General features: G+C 39.8%; 1 protein-coding gene across 4 annotated transcripts; it reads left to right on the forward strand.

The window, feature by feature from the left end:
* Positions 1-269: 269 nt before the first annotated feature.
* On the forward strand, positions 270-22,315 carry LOC111603349 (keratin, type II cytoskeletal 2 epidermal). 4 transcript variants are annotated; one of them, XM_023320891.2, is made up of 7 exons: positions 270-489; positions 3,795-3,964; positions 13,541-13,648; positions 19,477-19,847; positions 21,185-21,329; positions 21,398-21,613; positions 21,678-22,315. In XM_023320891.2, the coding sequence occupies exons 2-7, from the start codon at positions 3,827-3,829 to the stop codon at positions 21,741-21,743; spliced, it is 1,044 nt and encodes a 347-aa protein (XP_023176659.2). In that variant the 5' UTR covers positions 270-489; positions 3,795-3,826; the 3' UTR covers positions 21,744-22,315. The 4 variants fall into 4 exon arrangements, with proteins under 4 accessions (XP_023176659.2, XP_023176660.2, XP_023176661.1 ...); XM_023320892.2 differs by having other exon boundaries at positions 21,200-21,329; XM_023320893.2 differs by lacking the exons at positions 19,477-19,847; positions 21,185-21,329; positions 21,398-21,613; positions 21,678-22,315 and adding exons at positions 14,835-15,143; positions 15,686-15,711.
* Positions 22,316-23,210: the final 895 nt, after the last annotated feature.

A 23,210-nucleotide genomic window follows, 5' to 3' on the forward strand; every position in this document is an offset into this window, starting at 1 on the left:
CAAGGCGTTAAGCGTCTGACGCCGAAACGCGAGCAGCGACCAGCAGCAGCAGCAGCAGCAGCAGCAGCAACAGCAACAACACCAGCAGCAGCAGCAACAGCTGCTCGCCTCCAAGCGTCTGCTGAGCAGAGCTGAGCAGCGTCAGCTGCTGCTGCTGCTGCCCGCTGCTCGCTGCTGGCGTCGCAGTCACTTGCGGCGGCTCAGCGCTTTGTTCGAGCTTTAGTCGCTAGTGTATGATAAAATCACGTTAGTAATCAATTGCAAGCTCACCAGCCAAGACCGCATAGCCAGCGCCAGTTGCAAAAAGGTCCCAAATATTAATCAAAAACCAAAAAAAAAAAACAATATATATATATCGAAAAAAAAAAGAAAGAAAAAACAAAGTTTGAAATCGTATATAAAGCATAACCAAATTATAGTATTTAAACAACAAAAAGAAAAGCGCTTACGTACTCGCCGCCGTTGCTACCCGTCGCCGTCGCACCAAACGTGAGGATATACTTTACACATACACACACAAGCACACGCATATACATACACTTACACACACACACACACATAACGTCACTTTGAGATAGGTAAAACAAACAAACAACCACACTGCAACTAATGCAAATGCAACAACAACAACAACAACCGCCAAGCCGAAAATAGTTACAACAAGCGCAAATTCCGCAAGTTTCGCCCAACATACATATATATATATACTTATATATGTATATAAACATACATAAAACAAGCCAAATCCGAAGAAGAAACGCTTAAAGTTTATGACGAAATTCATTTAATTAAATTTACTTTTTTTTTTTTTGCATATTTAAATAGTTTTTATTTTATGTTATTTTTTTATTTTTTTGTTTACATTTTTTTTCTGTGCTGTGCATATTTTTATTGAAAACCCGAAACAAAATTTACGCGTGTGTTGAACTGTTTTTTTTTTTGTATTTCTTTTTGTTTTTTTTATTCGGCCTATGCCGTGCCCATACAAATGGATTAAAGGGTATAAGAAGACCTTGCATTACGAACGAACAGACAAGAGCCAGGCGAACACGAAATCAAATGTTTATTCAAGCCACAAAATTGCCTAAAACAACAAATGCTTAGACTTCCAAAGAGATTTGATTAGATGAGCATATAGAGCCAGAAGAGCGAAGAAGTGATTTCAATGGGTATTGCCATATCACGGTGTTTGAATACACAGAGTGATGGAGAGGGAACGAGATATTAAGAGAGAGAGAGAGAGAGTGATAGACTTCCCAATCAAACTAATTGGAAATTTGATTCATTACTGCTATCCTAGCAAAGACCTTGAGCGCAATCAGCAATATCTTTCAGCTTGAAAGACACAGAAACTAGAGTAGATGATAATTTTTTATGTACATCTCAATGCGAATTGGTCCTAGCTCATGGTTGGGCTGTAGCCGAGTCAAGTAGGCAATCAAGTAGAAAAGTATTGAAGCTCAGCTCTGGCTTTCGAAAACTCAAAACTCTAGCCATGGCACGATCGCATCATTATACAAATTGTTTGGTCAATGCGAGGCTGCTGCTGCCGCCGCTTTAATTGCAGAGAGACAACGTTTCGAGGTGTACGTGGACAATGACAGGAAGTAGAGGCTTTGGCATTAATTAGAGGCAACAACAGATCGGCACAGCGGCACTGTAACAAAAGTGTGCAGCGTCACTGTGGGGTCCGTGTCATTCAAGCCACGCCCAGTTGCAAAATCACCTTCAGACTGTGTTGGGCTATGCCCCTTGAAAAGAGGCACAGTTAAGGGGTATCATGTACAAGATGAAGATAGAGCAGTTGCATGATTATGATATTATATCATTGTAGCTAGATACGAGGCATGTCAGCTCACACTCGACGTGCTCATAAATCAGTCGGTAACTACCAGTCGATCATGCTCACTTGGCAACTTTCGGCACTTTGCTGGTATTTATTCAATATATTAATAGACTAAACACTGTGCTCACCTTATAAGCAATACTATGTAGGTCATTTTCGAATATATATTTATATATATTTATATGCACATATGCATTAAGTGGCATTTCAATGCCGACCGACAAACGAAATCAGTTCAGTATACATATTTATTTATTGATGCCAAATTAGCAATAGTAACTGCAATTGTTAGTGTGCCAAAAAAGATAAACGATAACTGCTCGGGGCTCTAGTTGAAAAGTAAAAGCAGATACATTAAAATTTGCTGCCAGATGACATAACCATAGCAGCCAAGACGCCAAGCGGGCTTCGTTGTCGTTTATTGCCGGTTTCTGACAGCTCTCGCAGTTAACACTCCACGCTCTCCCGTCCGGTGTTGACAACCTTCACTCTCCCTTTCTACGCAGCCCAGCTTATTTCGGCTCCCTCTGCCTCTGCCGCCCCCTTCTTTCTCACTCTGTCTCTTTCCAACTTGTTTTGTTTCGTTTTCATTTGGCTTTTGGCGCTACGCCCTACTTAATAGTCGCTGACCGTTGGCCGTCATTGCATGTTGCCACGCACGACCAATAGTCAACTAACATAACTAATAAAAGATGTGCCCAGTACTGCGTTAGCTGTAGACCAGATGAAAGTTACCTGAGCTCGCGAGGATCCGGGTTAGAGTCCCAGGCCAGCACACGGATGTACCCGTAACTCGATATTCTCCCACCCGAAGGTCACTATAAAAAGCAACAAAACAGAAAATGAAAGGGCGTTGACTTAGGCGCGCCAACTAAAGTGTTGAGTCGTCTGGTCTAAGGTCTACCCACCTACCTGTACCCCTCCTCTGCTGAGCTAGTCTACCATTTGCACTGATCTCTCTATGTCTTGGCTAGAATTCCACAATAGCTAAAGTCTCTTGTTGAATTTGCTCTGCCATTTAGATACATGTTATAAAACATAAAACATGGGTCATCATCATTATCCATCTATGTAGCCTATTGCAGCTATCTCCCGCGTAAGATTGCGTTATAGTTATAGGGATATATCCATTATCTTTTCGCCACATTTCGTACACTTTTAATATCTTTATTTCTCTTTCGCCATCGTCTATTCAAAAGTTTAGTTTTTCCATTTTGTTGATTTCCAGCGAATTTCTGTAAACTCAGCTTAAAGCTTACACACACCACTCGCTTAACGCCGTCGGCGTCGCTGTCGACGCCTCTGCCAACGTCTACGCTGTCTAAATAAAATTACATAATTCTTATAGCGGCGTTTTGTGTTGTTATTGTTGCTGCTGCTGCTGTTGCTGTTGCTGTTGTTGTGATTTATAAATTGCTTTAACTGTTGTTGTTGCTTGGCTGTTGCAGTTGTTGTTGTGCACACTTTCCACACATACTGCGCATTACTCATACGACGTGTTGCCCAAGAAAGGTTCAATATTTAAACTTGACACACACTCGAAAGACACGCCTAATCGAGCCACTTAAACGACAGGGCACGTGTTACGGACATGCAAAAGAATTAAAACTTAGCTATTCAATTTGCTTACACCCATTAAACAGCAACAACCACAACAACAACAACAGTCCAGTAACAAGGCATTAGACCTTGCACCGACCCTAAAACGAAAAAGTACCCAAAGTCGAAGCAAATCCAATCGAGACTTGAAGATACTGTGCAAATTGTTGCTTCAACTGATACAGACTCACTCACACACACACACACACACACACACACACACACACACAAGACAGCGATTTCTTTAAGAATGACTTCAGTGCAGTAATCCTAAGCGAGCTTAAGTTTGAGAGTAGTCCAACTGGTCTGTGTTGTTATACTAAACACATACTTATCTTATCCATTGCAGATCCTCCTTTACACTTTGCTTTCAACAACAAAATGTGGCAGCCGAGCACACAGCATTTTCTGGCGCTGATCTTCTGCAGCGCCGTCTGCCTTATCAGCGCAAGTCCTCTTCCACTGCCCGCTGGCAATCAGGAATTAGATGTTCTTCAAATTCCTCTAGCTAATGGAAAGGTAAGTCGAAAACAAACTTCTATATAATATATATATATATAAATAATGAAGACTCAGGAACAGAAGAATGGATTGTGTGGAATAGACAGGCAAAGTCAAAGCTGCTCTAGAGAGAGAGGGAGAGGGATTGAGAGAGAAAGAGATTGTTAAATAGTACGAAATTTGAAGAAAATATTTAATGCAGTACGAACCTAATGACTAAGCGAACATCTTAACCTACTCTTAACAAACTGAAATGCTACTTCATTTAATCAAATATTTAATACTTGATACAAAATGAAGGAGTAGCATCTACTGTTAGTTAAGTGCCAGAGATATTATACTATAATATGAAATAAATAAAGAAATGCATTTAATGAACGGAAAACTGAACCCTAGTTGAGGTGTATAAAATCCTAGCCATATGACTTTTGATCATATAAATGAGCCAGGAAGCTATAAGAGTCAAGTGTTCAGTGTAGCCAAGCTTCCCAACTACTTGAATCACGACTTTATTATTGGCAAAATTGTATTCAGTTATTGAGGATATTTGCTGCAATACTTCCTAGTTGGTTGCCAGAGGAATGACAATGATCTTCAGCGGCCCAATAGTAGCTTTTTCGCTTGCGACTGTGCACGCGCTCACATTACGTATACGTCGTGTGCTCCTGCTGCCCTTTCAAGCAGTTGCTGCGCGGCAGAGCTGCGCAGTCCGATGGGTAGGCGAGTGACTTAATGGAGTCGGTTGTCCAACGAGTTTGTCGAGCTGGCAACAAATTTTCCTTTTACTTTTCGATTGCAGCTGGAACTGTGACTGGAGAAAATTCAGGTCTTGGGGTCTATATGCCACTAAAGCCGAAACCCGCGCAACCAGTTTGCCTGATACCAATTGCAAGGAAGTTGGCACACTTGTTACCAGTTTGCACGGCTGGCTTTAGACCAATGGACCAGACATGTCGCTCCGCCTTGGGTGTTGCCCCAATCCGCATAATCCCCGCTTCAAATGCATTCAATTCCGACTGGCTGCCTGGCTGGCTACGTGTCTGGCTATCTGTCAAAATGTCCATGTCCAATCACAGCATTATTTAATGGCCCCAAAACAATTATGAATTTAGAGTCCATTTCAGACTAATTTTGCTTTCATATTAGACAATTTAATTGCGCTTTCAAAATCTGAAAAAAAAATGACACAGCCCAAATTAACAGCCAGTGGATAATTTTTGCATCCAACGAAGCCAGCTGCAATTTGTCTCATTCATACACTGTGATTAGCACCTAGGTCACAGCTTAATTGTCGATTATGCACAGATTTGCTGGCCAAGACAATTGAGACAATTGACAATCAGCATATCCCAAACCAACCAAACCAAACAGAGTCATATGCCAATTACTGTAGCTTTATTGAGTTCTGTTACCCTGTTTGAGTTGGACACGAGAATGTTTAGTTTTTGGGTTGAGTGAGAAGGATATTCAAAAAGTTGAGGTACTCCTGCCTTGTGTATACCATTCCATATAGCTTAGGACGCACGAACGGATGGACAGATGGACAGATGGACAGTTGAAGAACGGACGAATGGATGGATAGATAGAAGGACGGATGGGTGGACAGAGGGACGAACGGAAAGATTTATGAATGGACGAATGGACGAACGAACGGAAGTACGGATGGAAAGGTGGATAGATGTATGGAATAACGGACAAAAGGAGGGGCGGGAGGTTGTACAGACCAAAGAACAACTGTTCGACTGTATATTAAGAGATACAAGGCGCAGGTAACTCTGCCGTTGATCCTGATCAAGAAAATTCGCAATTTGTGGACTTGGACACACCTCTTTGTGCGCATCACACATAAGCCTTACACTGTACTTAACTATTATCCTAGGTACAAAAGCTGTGTAGGCAGATGTACTCAGCTGCGCAATACTCTGCTAACACTGCCAGAACAATTCAATTTAACACAAGCAAACTTATTGCCTTACATGCTGAGGACAGACTATATCCTAGTCAAAAGTGATTAGTACAGTAACTTCTCACTTGCTGGCTCATACTATCTTAAGACCCAAACAGATCAACAAATGAAGATTCTCGATTCTCGACCTTATAGAATCCTTCGCGAAGACTTACATTCTATATTCTAGTGACACTTCCCGTTCAGGGTATTCATTAGCATTTGCAGTTGCTTTTAATTTTTTTAGCTATATAATGATATAACTTAGGCAAAGGCAATGGAAGCGCAGCGACTTTCATATGGAAACAGCAGAACCAGCTGAAGCAGCAGCTGCAGCAACGCGGCAGCTCAGACAATCCAACAATTTCCTCTGTGGGATTGCCCCCCAGTGACACACACAGCCAAGTCAGTTGCCACAGCTGCCTTATATAATCTTTCAGCTAGCTGCTCGTCGAGCAACAAGCACACATCACGCATACGACGCGTTGTACGCGACGCGACGCGACGGTAACCACGGCAATTGCAGTTTGTTGTTACCATTAAAACATGTTGGTAGTACGCAGTAGCAGCAACTAGCACGCAGCTATTATACTATATTGTTGTTGTTATGGTTGCTGTTGCCGTTGCTGCTGATGCTGCTATTGTTATGGTAGACAATTTGTTACTAGCTGCATTTTCAAGTGGCAAACGAGACGCGCTTGCCAGTCAGTCATTAAGTCGCAGCCGCTTGCGGTTGCCGTTGACGACAAACAGCGAATCAGAGTGTTCCAGTCGGTTGCAACCGACTGCGAAATACTCGTTTACAACATTCTAAGGAAATGGCAATTGATATTAGATGTGGATGATGCTAAATCGTTTGACAATTTGATCAATACCAGAGACTAAATATGTAATGGATTTTCTTTAACTTAATGCACTGAGTGCGCAGAGTTTGGCATATACAAACTCTTTATTAGACACCCAATATACCCTCTCTACTCTTTGAGCTGGTAAATGCAACAAAATATAGCTCTCAAGTCTGCTATAGCTCAGCCGGCTCTGGTTTACTATATGAACAATTTATTATTAATATATTCTCTGGGTTCGAAAATTTGCGGCATGATTATAAAATCTGTATTTGATTAGTTCAACTCAACAATGTCTTTTGCTGCATAATAAGTACATTTGTAAGACTAAAGTCAGGCGTGTCCAACTAGGAGATACCCTGCACTTAGCCTGATTTCACAACGAACATCCAATAAACACAAAAGTTAGTCAAGCATGAGCTTTCCGTAGTGTCGGACTCAAGTGTAGAAAAACCAGCTAAACATTCTTGCGTGTGTGTGTGTGTGTGTGTGTATTTTGTTATAGATACTCAGCTACATATATGGAGTAGGTATGTAAGTTCGAATGTGTTTTCAGATTTGGACTTAATACAAATATATTTTTGGTTAAAGTGGGCGAAGCGTTCGGTTAAACATTTTTCTCTTTGGGCTTATTTATCAGCTGTTTCCAAGTATTTATGAAACTGTTTGCCTTGAATAAGTAGATCGACTTATGGGGAACACGCTTACCCAAAACATTTGTATGTAAATTTATGTGTAATCTGATTTATGTCAAATGGCTTTTTATTAACACACAAAATGCAGTTTTTTTTTTCAAATATCTGTAAGATCTGAGATCTATGTGAAAATTAGCTTGAAATGTGACTGCAAGTTGAAACTTTGCCGAGCAAAGGTTGGAAATTCATGTTTAACTCAGGAAATGTTGTCTTCTTTTTAAAAGATTTTTGAAGGCGACTTCAATTTCAGTTGCAAAATATTGCTTAAAATATGAAGATGAAGTCGACAACTGCATGAATATATCTAAATTTGTTAAGTATACTAATTTTTAGTAATAGAGAGAGAGTCAGCTAAGGTTGTGTCAACAGCCAGACTACTAAGTGGTCAGCTTGTAGGCTCGCCTGTTACTACGCATATCAAGTTTGTTTCAAACTTTGTACCCGAGCGTTCTGCCACAGGCAGACTGCTCATATTCCACATAATGTGTGCGTCCTTCACATTTCAACTGTGCCATTATGCCGCAGCATGGGGCACTCGCAATGCGTTCCGAGCTCGATAATATTGTTGCTGCGTGATTTTAAAGTACTCCAAGCGAGTTAGTAATTGGACTTGGGCAATGTCTGATCAGCTCAGCTCAGCTCGCCATTATGCACCTCTAAGCGTTAACATGAGCATTTATGTATTATTTATAAAGGCAGTTAAGTTTATACACTCACGTATTGTGTAATGCAGGTCGATCCTTTAAATATTTAGCAGTTATTGCTTTTATATTAGTTTCTAGGCTAAGTCTGTCTATAAGCGCTAATTGAATCGGTTAGCTGATCATTTAAGCTGTCAGAAAAGCTTTTATAATATTTAGGCTAATGGCCACACACTAATTTGGTGAACTTGAGACTGCGAAGGCTCTCTGCTAATAGCCAGCTCAGCTGCCTTTGTTACCTGAGCTGAGGCAGTGTGCTCGAAAATTCCACCTGCAAGTGGGGAAACTAGGTGGAGCCTGGTCTGTGCCTCGTTTCTTTTCCGCTTCCAGTTGCTACACTGACAATTTACTACAGTTACAGTTTTTGATTCACGCTACAGTTTTAGAGCCACTTCCACCTTGCTTATAATTGAGTATGTGCTTCCCAAGATATCTTGACTATATCTCACATCTACTTTAGAGACAATATTTTTGCCTGCCTTGCAGAGTATCCAATATTCGTTGTGACAAAGTTTTCTTACTATTTATTTTTTATTTTTTATTTTTTGTATTATTTTCTGTTTCTCTCGTGCATTAACATATATTAAGTTGGTTAAGGTCAAACAACTTATCCGAACAGACACAGATTAATGTGTATCTTGAATTTTATGTTAATGCGTGGCTGAAGTTCATTAATGAAGTATGTTTTGTCAAATTCATTTATTTGTTCAGTCCAATAAAATGCGATGGTATCGAGGTGGCAAAGCTGAAATAATAAAATTGTCATCCAAACCAAGACATCACAATGGGTTAGTCTTTGGCCCTCATTTCTCACTCATTCATGAATTGGTAGTAATACTTGTCTTCAGTTCGCATTTCATCCATTCAGCTTAACTATACTTTCGGAATGCCGAGCCAGCTTAAGCGGAGTCCTCTTCAGTTGGCATCGGTTACCTTCAGGCCTAAGCCCCAACTAACTTTCAAACTGTTTCGCTATGAACTATTGATTTTTGCAAATTGTTTGGGTGAGGGTGGCGTAACCGCAAACAAAATATGGGGGCCCTTGGTCCGAAACTTTGAAAATATATCGCTTTTTGCGGTTTCCCAGCTAATTTACGTGGGCTTGCAATTTTAGCACTTTGTCTGATGCGATTATATCCAAATATATGTGCGCAATCACATATGTACATACATCTGTATATATTTTTAATTTACAGTCTCGAGCTTTAAAGGCCCTTGAAATAGCTCTGTTCGAACAAACAGTCGGACGAAAACATATAATAAATATAATTTTTAATACTACTAAAACAAGTAGTGATTAGAAAAATAATAATAATAATAATACTAAAAATAATAATTAGATGAGCAATAATAATTTTAAAAAATTATTTTAATAGAAATATTTATGGTTTTTTAAATTTATAAAAAATATGTTAATGTTAATTATAATAATTTTAATGGTTATATACAATAATAATATTAAGAGAAGTGAGTTAAAAGCTGGTTTAATATAAATATTTTAATTACTATAAATTATCATAGTTAATAAAAGTATTTTTTATTATTATTATAGATATTTAAAAAAATAATAAAAATATTTTTATTATTATAGATACTTATATACTATTATATATTAATAAAAACATTTTTATTATTATAAAAATGCTTAATAAAATCATTTTTAATCCTATATTATTATTGTGCTGATTCATAATTGATTTTAAAATAATGAAAATATTATCATTAAAATTATAAAATAAATTAAAAAATTAATATTAAAGGCAATATAAATTATATATCGGTCAGTTCGTCACTCTGACAGGTGTGTCGCAGGCAGCATTTGCCGCTTGCTGGCTAAACAGCCTCATTTTTGTTGCCATTCCTAGCCCCTTGGCACCTGTGCTGTTTCTCTTCTATAGTTTCCACTCTGACTGTACTGACAAGTTTCTTCATTAATAGTACAGTTAATGGTGATAACTCTTCAAGTGCTTGTTGGGTCTAGACTAAAATGTAAAAATGTTATTTTCTATTTAACTTTAATATTTAGCTAAAGTTTCCTAAAGCATAATTTGTATATATAATTTTACTATCGTAAACTTCTCTTATTTAAACATATTTCTGGTTGTCAACCACTGTGCATTAAAAATAATATTTTTTCCGATTACCTTATTGACAAGCCTCTTCCGTCCTTAGTATTAATTAGTATCCAGTTTAGGTACACAGCAGCTATGACTGGGGCTGCTATTTAAAATGCACAGTGTTTGCTTTGATGACGTCGCCTAGAATATATATATATATATATGTATACGTGTGTGTGTGAGTACTACTAAGTCTTAATTGTATTCGAGTGAGTTCGGCCAATTTGAAATTCATTAAGACTAGTAATAAAAATCAAACAACTTTGGCCCAAGAGTTGTTCCTCTGCTCGTTAAAACTTAACAATTGTCGCACTAAGTTGACAAACTGCTTAAATATGATAGATCATTAAGGGCAGTGGCAGGGGCATAGAGTGGGGCTGGGGTTGCGGATGGTTAGGTGACGGTGCACAATAGAGAGCGGCCGGCAGCTCGGAGATGACAATAGCAAAACAGTTTGCTGCCCAAACTGAGAAAAGTTAGTTTTTCTTTATAGCTGCGGTCGCTGCCGCTGGCATTAGCTTCCGTCGGTGTATAAAGGCAACTTCCGCGCTGACTTTTGAGACAATTAAACACATAACAATAACAACAATAACAACAGCTGAGGTAACTCTCAGATTAACGTTGCTCTAAGCAGCCGGCAGCCGGCAGCCGACTCCACCTGGGAATAGTATTGATAGTGGCGAAACAATGGACTCACATTAAAGTGATTTCGCTATTTAAAACTACTGCGACTTTATGCAGTATTTCACAGAAATCAACAACAAATGCATATTCAATGATACCCTACAGCCGAGCATTCAAGGCATGCTCGCTGCACAAGCTCGAAGCGAGTGTATTAGCTTTCTAAAATGTACGCTGTGCTCGTCTAACACTTGTGTCTATAGACCATAAGGAAATCAATTTTCAAGCTAACTCTATGATATTATGATTCCAATTAATAATCCAGAATATAAATATCATAGTTTTTAAGCCTACTTCAGTTGAGCTAACAACTTTTCTGAAGCACAGCCTACCTCGCTCTCTCTCTCTCTCTCTATCTGTCTCTTTCTCTCTCTCGCTCTCTCTTTACTTATGCCTCTCCTTTGGCAGCTTCCATTTGCTGCATCTTTATGCTAATATTATTGTTATTGATCTAATTTGAGAGTCACATTAGCACTCAGCATACCTCAATTGAGTCTCGATTACAAATCTTATGGCTTGCCTTTAGATAAGTAAACTCTGCTTACTATATAATTACAGTTATAATAAATTTTGAATGCAGCTAGTATTTAAAGTGATCGAAGTCAATATTAATAATATTTGAATTTATCCATATCGATATCAATGAGCAAATCAACTTGAAATTTGAAAAAAAAAAATAAAGCAATATTTATTTATATGTTATATATAAGTATAAATACATATATATATAAATTATATATAACTTTATATAACAGTTTATGTAACCAGTTTTTTTTTTATAATAATTGGGGTAAAAGCCATGAGAAATATAACGGCATTTGCTCTGGGAAAGATTTATGTAGTTTTTCGCAATTTCCTGGATTTATTGTTCGGCATAGCCAAAAAAAATTAGTTGAGCCAGTAGCAAGTCCAAGTTAAATATATTAACGATAAAAACGGTTAATATTTAGACGAGCCTCAACTAATATGCTCTTCATGCACTTGCTGCCCGAAAACAAATGGCAAAAAAAAGAATAAAATTCAAGTTGAATTGGTACCTGCATATTAGATTGCTGCTGCTGCTGCTGCTGCTGGCTGGCAAATGCAAAAACAATTGTTATAATAGGTAAATGCAATTATCGTTGCAGCTATTGCATGTCCAATGACTCGTGCTGTTGATTGTCCAAGTCATCTCGTACGGCTGCCGTGCAAATTGAATGCACTTAAAATATTTTTGTGCAATATTTTCTTGGACTTAGCTTCGTCGCAATTGTCATTAACGTTTACAACTTTTTGTACCAGTCATTTACCCGGGATCCCTCTCTCTCTCTCTCTCTATCACTCTCGCTCTCTCTCTACTTGTGTGTACCTTTAAGTAGAAACTGTGCAAGTTATAAACAACTTTTTGTTGTCCAGTGGCCAAAGTGACTACAGACTATCGAGCGGGCGCCCTAACTGGGACACTGAAGAGCGCTGACTGAGTGGAGATTAAGGCCGAGTTCGTCTGTTGAACAAAAGAGGAAACACAACTTGGCGGCTTACCGAAAGCTCACCAAAAACTAAACACTTTTGGGATCTCTTTCGAATACTCTGAAGCCATTGAGAGTAGTTGAAAAGGGATATAATTATGAAATCCATGAAACAGGCAGAGGCACGTCTGGGTTCAGGCTTAAAAGTTTACTCTCAAATCAAACAACTTCTCGAAGACTATAAACTAAAGGCTGCAAAGAATAAAATCTAATTTATAATTACCTTTCACTTTTATTAATGGGTGACCCAATAAGAGCAGTACGAAAACAGATGCATATCAAACTGAGGGAGTATTAGATATAGCATAGTTTATTGCTTCTGCTTAAAGCTATATGGCTGCCATTAAGTTTTAAAGATCATAAAGATTATTGCCGTCTTGAGTCTGCTGGCTATGCGTTCAGGTAAAGTGGTAAAGTGCGATTGGGCTGGAGCTCATCCTAAGTAGTGGGCTTGAGGACTTGTGGCTTGCCTATAAGCAAATGGAAAATCTTATTGAAAAAATCAATGTCTGCATGTATCGAAATATAGTTAAAGAAAATGGGTTCACTCTCGTCTAGCTATAGGCTATAATCAGAGCTTCACAAGCTGGCAGTATTGCCAAATTGGGGTCATTTGAATGCGCGTCAATCAGAGCTGCAATGAGAGCGTACTACAAACAATAAATATAGACAGCAGACGTAAACATATAAATGGTAAGGCTCTAAACAGATTTGCAAAGCTTTGGCTTTGGCTTTGGCTTTGTGCTCAAAATTATTGCAGTTTTGAGGTTTGATTTTGAAGTGTGCGTGGACTTGAGACGTGATTTCAACTAGCAGCCAGCCACAAAAAGACGCGACGAGACCACCGACTCATTGCCTCACTGTACAAAGTGAAAGTTCGTCAATTGTTGTCTGTGCTGTCTCTGTTGTCTCCGTTGTCTCTGTTGTCTATGTTGTTGTTGCTGCTGTTGCTTGTGGGCAGCAATCTCTGCGTTTTGCTGGCTCATTTTCTGTTCAGTTTGGGGCCACGATTTGTCTGTGTGTGTTTGTATTTTAGTGGCACTTGGCTTACGTAACGTGCAATACATTTAATTGAGTTTGTGTCTGTATTTTTGCCTTGCAGGAAATCGATGTCTTGACACTTGGCGCCAAAGATCAAGATCAGTTGATAGCCGATCGGAACAAGAGAACCATTGGACTGCTGCGCGAGCTGTTCCCCGACATAACAAAGGTGCGTATGATAATGGAGAATAACGAGTATGTCCCAGAGAAATCCCCCCAAAGCCCCCATGTGTATATCGATCAGGTTAGGTCTATATCGATTTAGATATTCACATATGTAGCTACGTAGATCTTAGCCGAAACGAACGCTGTTTAGCTATGCGGAGCGGTGTTCGGCTCTGTCATTGTTAATTGTTGTGTTGCCCGAACATTTCCTAGGAAATCAATACGCAAATCAATCGTCTAGTCAATAATATCTTGCAACGCGTCGGACCCGTCGTCTTGGGCACAATTCTCAATCCCGAATTAACCCAAACTGCTGCCCGCAAGCCCACTGCTGATGCTGATGCTGATACCGACGAACGTGACGTGGGGCAGCCGCTCGATAAGGATTACGAGAATCTACCCGATGAGCTCACCAACTTCGAGCCCGATAAGGACTTTGACAGCCAACCGAAGGACACTCGCAGCCCGTAGATTGCGTAGCTCTAGCTTCTATTATTGGCTTTCAATTGATCTATAAATCACCTATCAACTAGTTGATTATCTCATTTGTTCAAGCCGCATGCCCTCCCTATAAACTATACTCGTATCCGTATCTTTAACTAGACCTATGCCACTTCACTTGTCAGTAGTTTGTGCACGTATTCAATACCCTAAACTAGACCACCTATGCCTATGCCTCTACCTATGTCAACGCCTATGCATGCCACCTATAAAAAAAGCTTGACCAACTTTAACAAATACACGAAACCAAAACCAAAAAACCAAAACACCAAAATCCAAAGCCCAAGCCAAACAGTAATTTAGAGCACATTGAATTCAACTACACATGCATCAGACAATTGGCCAATCATCGAGTTGCAGTGCACAAATTTTTTAAAGCGCCTCAGACAATCAACCACAAACAGAAATAACCGCAACAGGCACCAAAAAAAAAGAAAAATAAATAAAAGAAAAACCAAAAATAAAAATAAAATAGAAGACCAAAATCGAAACAAAATTGTATCATCTCAGCAGCAATTCATGGACGCCAACAGCGGCTAAAGCACAAAAATAAAACATAAACAACAAATGAACAACAACAACAACAACAACAAGAACAAGAACAAACAATTATCATCTGAATTCATGGCAATTGAAGGCAGTTAAGCCTGTGACAGTTTTTTGCATACCTCTCTGTCTCTCATTCCTAGGAAATCGACTCGATTGTTAATCGCATTATAGCTCAAGTAATACGCGTAGCCGGACCAGGTCTGCTCAATAGCATTCTGGCCGGAAATCGCGGCCCGGGTGGCAGCACCACACCCTCCAGCAGCTTCGACGCAGATTTCGACGACGATAGCTTTGGCGACGATGATGATGATGATGCATCTGCATCGGCATCGGCATCGACTTCGGCATCGGCATCGGCATCCGCATCAACGCCGCCCGCCTCAGACGACATCGGCTCACGGATCAAAATTGATTTGCCCACAGTTGCGCCAACGACAGCAGCAAACAAAGTGAGTGCGCGTAAGAGGCAAGACAATGTAACAGCATCAACAGCATCATCATCATCAATATCAACAAGTACTAGCACCACCTCCACTACTACCACCACCACCACAAGCACCACCACCACCAGTCCCAGTCCTAGCCTTAGCCCCAGCCCCAGCTCCAGCCCAGCCAACAAGACATTAACAATTGGAACTGAGATGCCCGCCGGGCTGCTGTCACGCGTTCTGGGCATTGAGCCAATAAGCACAACAGCAGCAACAACAACAACAACAACAACAACAGCAGCAGCAGCACCAGCAACAACAGCAGCAACTGTTGCAACTGAAATGCCAGCAACAGATGCAGCGGCGGCCACTGTTAACTCCCAATTAGCACCTACCTCCGACATCATTACCTCCACCCAGTTTCCCACAAACAATGACAACAACAACAACAACAACAACAGCAACTACAACAATAATAATATCATCGATGAACCACAATTGCTTACAATTATATCCGATATAAATCGTTTATTAAACTCTACCAATTATTTTATTACAACCAGAGATAATTTAACAACATCTCCAACAACAACAACAACAGTGGCGCCAACAATTGACAACAACAACAACAACAACAACATTACGAAACTATTGCCCATCTATGAATAACAGCAAATCGAGACACAAAACACACACAACACTCGACAAATTAGCAACAACAACAACAACAACAAGAACAACAGGGCTTTAGGCCACATTGAACATTCGCTGTCCCATGCAATAGCCCCAGAATTGGAACTCATTCAAGATATTTACGCCGCAGCAACAGCAGCAGCAGCAGCAGCAGCCGCTTTTACAAGTAGTTTGCTCGAAAACTCACTCTGTTAATTGTATTTTTATTGTTTCTCTAATAAGCTAAGCTACTGGTGAAAGCAATTTAGTTGTCAACTAACTAATCATCAATATTAACATTAGCTCTAAGCCAAGCGAGCAAAAAGCAAGCATTTAGCCACATCATTTGTCAATAAGCCCTTTGATCGAAGGCAGTTGCCGAGCACCCTTTGAAGCCGTCTCTCAAGTGTTTTGTCTACTCTGCATCCCTGTATCTCTGTATGTATGTATGTGTGTGTGTTTGCGTGTATTTAGATGCACAATGTGTGTGTGGCAATTCGCTTTGTATAGTTCTTAGTCGAACAGCCAAGAACCGAGTCAAATAAACTAACCGTTCTCTAAAATGTACCCACCAATTGCACACACGCACCGCAATCCCGAACCACAACAACACACAACAACCCACAACATTGCACACCGCAAACCGCGCCCGAATCCAAATCCAAATTTGAATCCGAATCGGCATCCGAATCCGGCCCTAAATTGAAACCTGGTTGTTGTAGCAAATCGATGAGCAAGCGAACCGCATCATCTCCAAGCTGCTGCGCACCCTGGGCCCCACCGTGCTGCGCACGGCCATCCAGGGCAACAGCGCGAATGCCGCACGGCAAGACTTTGATGCGGACTTCACTGACGACGACGACGAGAGCAGCAAGAGCGACAGCTCCTCTTCAGGCTCCAGCAGCAGCAGCAGCAGCAGCGCAAGTGGCACTCGGGTCACCATCGAGCTGCCCACCTTTGAGCCGGACAATGACAACGAGATTGATGCCGATGAGAAGAGCAGCAGCAGCAGCTCCAGCACCACCATCACCATTGCCAGCACCACCGAAAGCGGCAAGCGACGATAATGAAATGTGCGTGTAATTTGCTACAACAACTAAGCGATGCATTCCAAAATTTCCATATAAATTGGCATAACTTTTAATGATTATCAAATTTTGTTCCGTGTTTTCAAAACAGCAGCGAAAATTGGCAAAAAAAACCACAGCAACAGCAACTGCAACAACAACCAACACCAACACCACCACCACCACCACCACCACAACCACAATAAACACTCCACTAAAAGCAACACAAAAAATTTAATTTGGCAAAATAGGAATCTAAATTTTAATGAAAATTATGTGAAATATTTTATTGAAGCGGGCATTCTTTGTGCACTTCAAAATCTTATGTTAAACCACTTTATTTACTAATATATGCCAAGCTCTCTTCAACTCTCCTCTATCTCTCTCTGTCTCTCATTTACTCTAAATCTCTTTTTCCTTTGAGACTCTATAAGTAAATTAAGTTTCTTTTTACGTATCTCTCTATACTCTTAGCATTTCAATTATTGTACATAAATCTCTTTCTTTATACATCTCTCCCTCTCTCTCTTTCTATGTATATATCCTTCTCTATCCATCTCTAACTATATATCTTTTTATATTCATATAAATCTCTTCTTCTATTACTCTTTCTCTTTCTTACTCTCTCTCTCTCTTACTGTCTTAATCTGTCTCTTACATTCTCTCCTTCTTCTCTCTCTCTCTCTCCCTCTCTCTTCTTATGTATATATATCTCTATTCAAATTTATCATATCTATTGAACTTTTTATATTCAATTAACTCTCTCTCTATATATATTACTCTATCTCTGACTCTCTTCCTCTCTCAATCTTCTTCACTCTCTTTTCCTCTCTCCCTCTCTCACTCTCTTACCCTCTCATTCTATCTCCTTCTTTCTTTTTTGAGCTTCTCCTTCAAGTTTTGAGCGTTCAACGCAGTTTTTTTTATTTAAATTTAATAGGTGATTTTTTTCTATTAACATTTAATTTGTATTAGTTGTTAAAGTCGTTGTACGTATGTCCTATATATCTATATAAATATATACATATATATATATCATTGTGTATATATCTGTGTATTTAAAATATACAAAAATAATTGTACTCGTTTGGCTTTTTGTTAAGCTTAAGTCTTAGTGTATATAAGAGCGTATTGAAACAACAATCGAACAACATTCATAACTGCACTGGAAACATTCATGATTGGGCTTACAATATTCACAGCTGCATTCACGATCTTCACGAACATTCCCTGATGCTTATCGCTACACGATTGGTAATCGACTCTAAGCAGACCGATCCACATTAGACCTCATTAGCTCGCATTCTCGACATCATCTAGGCTAATTTCGAGGCATCAGTCGATGCCAGTTGACCGGTTCTATCAAGTCACATAACATTTGAGCCCGAAACTCGTTGCAGTATTAGCCGGAGAAAGATCTTTACTTGCGACCACTTCATTCAAACTAAGTTTTCCAATGAATTTTGAGTACTATACGGATATAGTATTAGACAAAGTTGAGATTGAGAAAATGATCTCATCTCTCTCGAAATTGTCAATCAGATTTTAGAAGTTAAAACTTTCCACTTTCAAATCAGCACTCTCTCACTCTTTCTCTCTCTCTCTCTCCCTCTCTCTGTCGCCTTTCCACTCTATCTCTCTCGCTCTCGCTCGGATATCCATGGGCTAAGCTTAGAAATTTTGGGTATTCTGCTGCAGCACTTGCGCTCTTCCGCCTGTGCTCTCTGTGGCTTTATTGATTGCTCATTTGTCTATCTGCCTTTGTTTTCTTTTTTGTTTATTTTGAATCTTTTTTTCTTTATTTTCATGTTCCATTAAACCGATTCGATTTGTGCAAATAACCAAACAAAAAAAAACAAATAATAATAATAATAATAATATAAAACAAAAATGCAAAATGTTATAAAACAAAAAACACAAACAAACCAAATCGAACAACTCTTTCGCAATGAAATCACCAACTGCAATTGTAATCAATCGAAACAATAACGTTATAAATCGAAAATATTGTAAAATGTATACATAAATACACCAATTGCATTTGTGCACGTGCATTCTCTCATCAACAATTAATCAAATCGAATTCGAATTCGAATGGCAAATCGGATCCACAAAACAAATACGAAAACTGGCTAAAACCCAAAACTCATAATGCCAAAACGAAATGTGTGCAACAATCCCTTCAATAACATTCAACTCCCGCCTAACCTTATATAACTGATGAACTAACTAACACACACACACACACACACACACACACACACAAACACACACACACATACACACCTTGACCGACCGATGTCCGATGTGCCTGTGCCACCTACGCAATACTGAAAACTCTGAACTCATGCTACTTCACACACCCACACCCACACACATAACGGAACATTGCGCCAAATCCTGTGTTATGCAAACCAATCAATACACCGCAAAACCGCACACACACACACACACTTACACACACGCCAAATCGTAATGTCTCACACACACACACCCACACACACATACCAAATGCACATAATCAACTCCAAATTCGAAATTCTTTGCAATGCAACAAATGCCCATACAAATGAAATTCCGTTGCAATTCTGCGGGCCACCCTGTTGCGATCGCAGAGCGGCGCCACCGATACCAAAATCGATCTATCGGCGATCAATAAGCAACTCGAGGAGACCATTAGAGTGGCGCGTCAGGTGAAAGAGGCCGAGGCAGCGGCCGCTGCCGCCGCCCAATCGTCTGGCTCGCCCATCGCCCAGGCGCCCATTCCCCTCAAGTCCAACGAACCCATCCAGCTGAGCTTCAACAATGAACTCTCCTCGGTCAGCGCCGGCAGCAGCGGCACCAGCAGCGGCAGCATTGGAGCCACCGATGTCAAAGCTCTCAGCACCAACGATCTGCAGCTGTCCGAGTCCAAGTCCCCCGCCATCGACGAGCTGTCCCTGGACTCCGTGGAGGACACGGCCGATTTGGATGATCGCAACAAGAGGTAAGCGGCAGACCACGCCCCATTCGCCCACATACCACTACCAACTACCTGCCACAACAGCCACCTATCACAATTGGCCGCTTAGACACTGCATCCCATTGTCGATCCAATCCAACATGCACTAGATTCAAATTCAGATTCAACTGCAAACGTCATGTCATGCTAGTTAAATAAGTAGAGTATTCCATATATTCCATGGAGTATTTCTACCTGACTTTACAATACTATATATATATTATATATATCTATATAATCTTATATCAAAGGCGTTTTAAGGCTAATCCTCGGATTCGAAGCTGCTGTAGCCATCCCTCTTAACTCTCTAACCCCAGGAGAAACTTTTGGCGGTATCAGCATAAATTTCGCTAAGAACTACAAATATTTTTTAGCGGACTTTGCGCTGAATTCACATGCCAAACTGCGAAGGATACAGTTTTAGCCGATTTGTCAATAGGCGTAAACATATATATACTATATCTTTTTGATCTAGAGCTCTCAGCGCGAATAAATGCTCCAAATTTCAAGTCTCTAGCACTTTAACTAAAAGTTTCCCAGCTCAATTAATACCCGATTTATCAAGCGTATCGGAAAAATCTTTGCACTTTATCAGACGAGGATCCTCTTATATATAATGAATTCAAATCTAGCTTTAATATGGATATATATTGCATTCATATGGATATACGGACGGAAGGGCGAACGGATGGACTTACAGACGGCAGGACAAACGGACAGACGGACGACCACTACTCAAAACCAATATACTCAGCACTACGTGAATGAGCATTAAAATCAAGTTTTTTGAGGTCTCATATATTTTTTGGCTATGCAAATCGAAGACTACGCAATTCGCAGCTCTAAAACGCAGCTGATAAGTTGCTGAGCAAAGATGAAAGAAGCTGAAGTTCTTGCCTTAAGATGTTAAAAATATGTTGAGAAACTTAAATTCTGTGTTCATTGACTGCCTATTGGTTATATATGGTACTAGTTCGCCAAGCATCTATAGCATATATCATAGAATATCGTGACTATAAACCAATATATCCTTAGGCAGTAGAAGGCTCTCAAAACTGATCAAGATCTATGTTTATAAGACACACTCAGCTAAAGGCATAGAAATAACTTAAGTTTGTACAGACTTATATGGATATATATTTATAGAAATATATAGATTTATATAGAAATATTAGGGATCAGAAAGCATGTTGGATTCGTTGACAGTGGCATTAACCAATCGATAAAATAGCTGAAAATTATACCCAAGATACTCGACTAATCGCACACAATTTCCTCCACGTTTACTTCAATTTTTCCGAATTGCAATCGACAAACATAAGTAATATATTCAAAAGGTTCCTGAGCTTCGGTGGTGCCGGCCTGGCTGGCGGCTCTAGCGGCGGCGCAGCGGGCGCCTCGCCCAGTGGCAACAGCCTGGGCGGTGGCGGCGGTGGTTCCGGTAACTTTTTGCTGGACGTGGTGCGCGTAAGTAGAAACCGTCAAGCGCATGTCACTGGCAGCTGAATGACGCCCTTTCCGACCTTTTCGCTCAGCTCTTCTCGGGCAGCGTGCAGACCCAGCAAGGCGACGAGGCTGCCAACTCGGTCAGCGGAGGCGCCAGCAGCAGCAGCAGCACGGATGACACGGATGCTGGCAGCGACAGCACGCGCAACGCCGACGGCTACACCGAGGGCATTCCCGGCCCAGTGACGCGTCTCGTTGTCCTGGCCAATCGAGGTCTGGCTAACCTGGTGCAAGACTTGATACTGGTAAGAAACGCCGTCTCAATCCTTTGTTCGATCGATAACATTTGTGCTTGAACGTCTCTTGCAGCGCGTGGCCGCCACAAGCGAGAAGTTTGTGAACTTCAAGGCCAAATTGATAACGGCACTGATATAAGCCAGCTTGTCGATCCTTGGCCAACTCCTCACGGCCCTGCCTTAGTCAAGTCAACCCAATTGTACAGAGTCAACGCAGCCAACTGCACGCCCACATTTCAACACCAACCCCAACACCAACACACGCCCACGCACAACACCACTCGATACTCGTCCACTCGTCCATCACATTAACGTTGTTGTGTTCTTTTCTTTGACAATGGAAGCTCATCTACAATCTTTAGCGAAATTTCTATTTCTTATATAAATACATATATACATATATATATACACACGCATACTATATAACTCAAGCTCTAAGTAGAGAAGAAATGTTTATCAAAATTTCCAATACAAAAAGTGAAAAAAGAAAACTTTTTATTTATTTTTTTTTTATACGAAAATCGAAGAGGAAGATAAACACACGCCCACGCACACACACTTAAATACGATACGATCCTGCTTTCCTTTTTTCTAGAACTTTTGCTCTCGCTTCACTTTTGTAAATATTTTGCTATCTTAACTTAGTTTAAACGTTCGCGATTTTCCCCAAGGATTTGCCTCAACATATATATTTTTTCGATTACTAAAACAAAATCATGACTGTGGTGTTTTATTTACTATTATTTTTAAAAAATATAATTTTATATAGTCGATGTAAAGAAAAAACTACAAATTTCCATCCCACATAATATTTTTTTTTTATTTTTTTTCGCTTTACCTTTTTATGAATTAATTGAAAACGAAAACTCGAAACGCAAATTAGTGAAACTTTCTCAATTCGTTGACTACCTAATCAGGATATGTTTATACGGATTCAAGAGCACGAAGAGGAAGAAGAGAAAACTATTTTTAAAAGCAAACTGTTTTAAACTTATTTACCGTTTTTATTTACACGTAAGCAAATGTGTTTCTATGATTTTTAACAGTTTAAGTAAAATTTTACATGTATATAAAATAAAAAAGTTTACTTAAAATACACGCACAATGGCGGATCTTCAAATGGGAGGGGGCGAAAGACAGCAAATAGATCGTAAAGCTCCTCATCTATTGCTTATTGTTGACCTAGTCGGGAAGCTAACTTTTATAATAATAAATGCTTTCATTTGTCACACTCTGAGCTCATGGAAAGTCGCCTAACCGATCCCATAAGGCATATCAGGATCATATCGATTCAAGCTGTCGGAATTTAAGATTGGCAATTCCTTTGCTATGGATATCTGATCTCATTTGCTAAAGATCGATAAATATCGATAGTATAACATGGCTTTCATAGCTCAACTGTCCCTGAGCATACATCAATTATATATTACCGACTTTGCTTAACTCTCTATAATTCATTTCTAATTGTTGAGTCCCGTTTGGATGTCATTTTTATAACCTGCTGATTTTATTACGATCAAGCCGACAGAACTGAAGTTATGCAATCATATATTCACCACAGGTAGAACACGTAAATAAATATAAATATGTCAAAAAAGCCAGTTAG

This window comes from Drosophila hydei, unplaced genomic scaffold, assembly GCF_003285905.1.
Source record: "Drosophila hydei strain 15085-1641.00,03,60 unplaced genomic scaffold, DhydRS2 tig00000250-arrow-arrow-pilon, whole genome shotgun sequence".
In the NCBI taxonomy this organism is placed as follows: Eukaryota; Metazoa; Arthropoda; class Insecta; order Diptera; family Drosophilidae; genus Drosophila; species Drosophila hydei.

Excerpts from the sequence above, each read along its gene's own strand:
- LOC111603349 (XM_023320891.2), top strand. The coding sequence starts at position 3,827 with ATGTGGCAGCCGAGCACACAGCATTTTCTGGCGCTGATCTTCTGCAGC. Across the intron at positions 3,965-13,540 it reads TTCCTCTAGCTAATGGAAAG|GAAATCGATGTCTTGACACT; the intron begins GTAAGTCGAAAA and ends TTTGCCTTGCAG. Across the intron at positions 13,649-19,476 it reads TGTTCCCCGACATAACAAAG|AGCGGCGCCACCGATACCAA; the intron begins GTGCGTATGATA and ends TTGCGATCGCAG.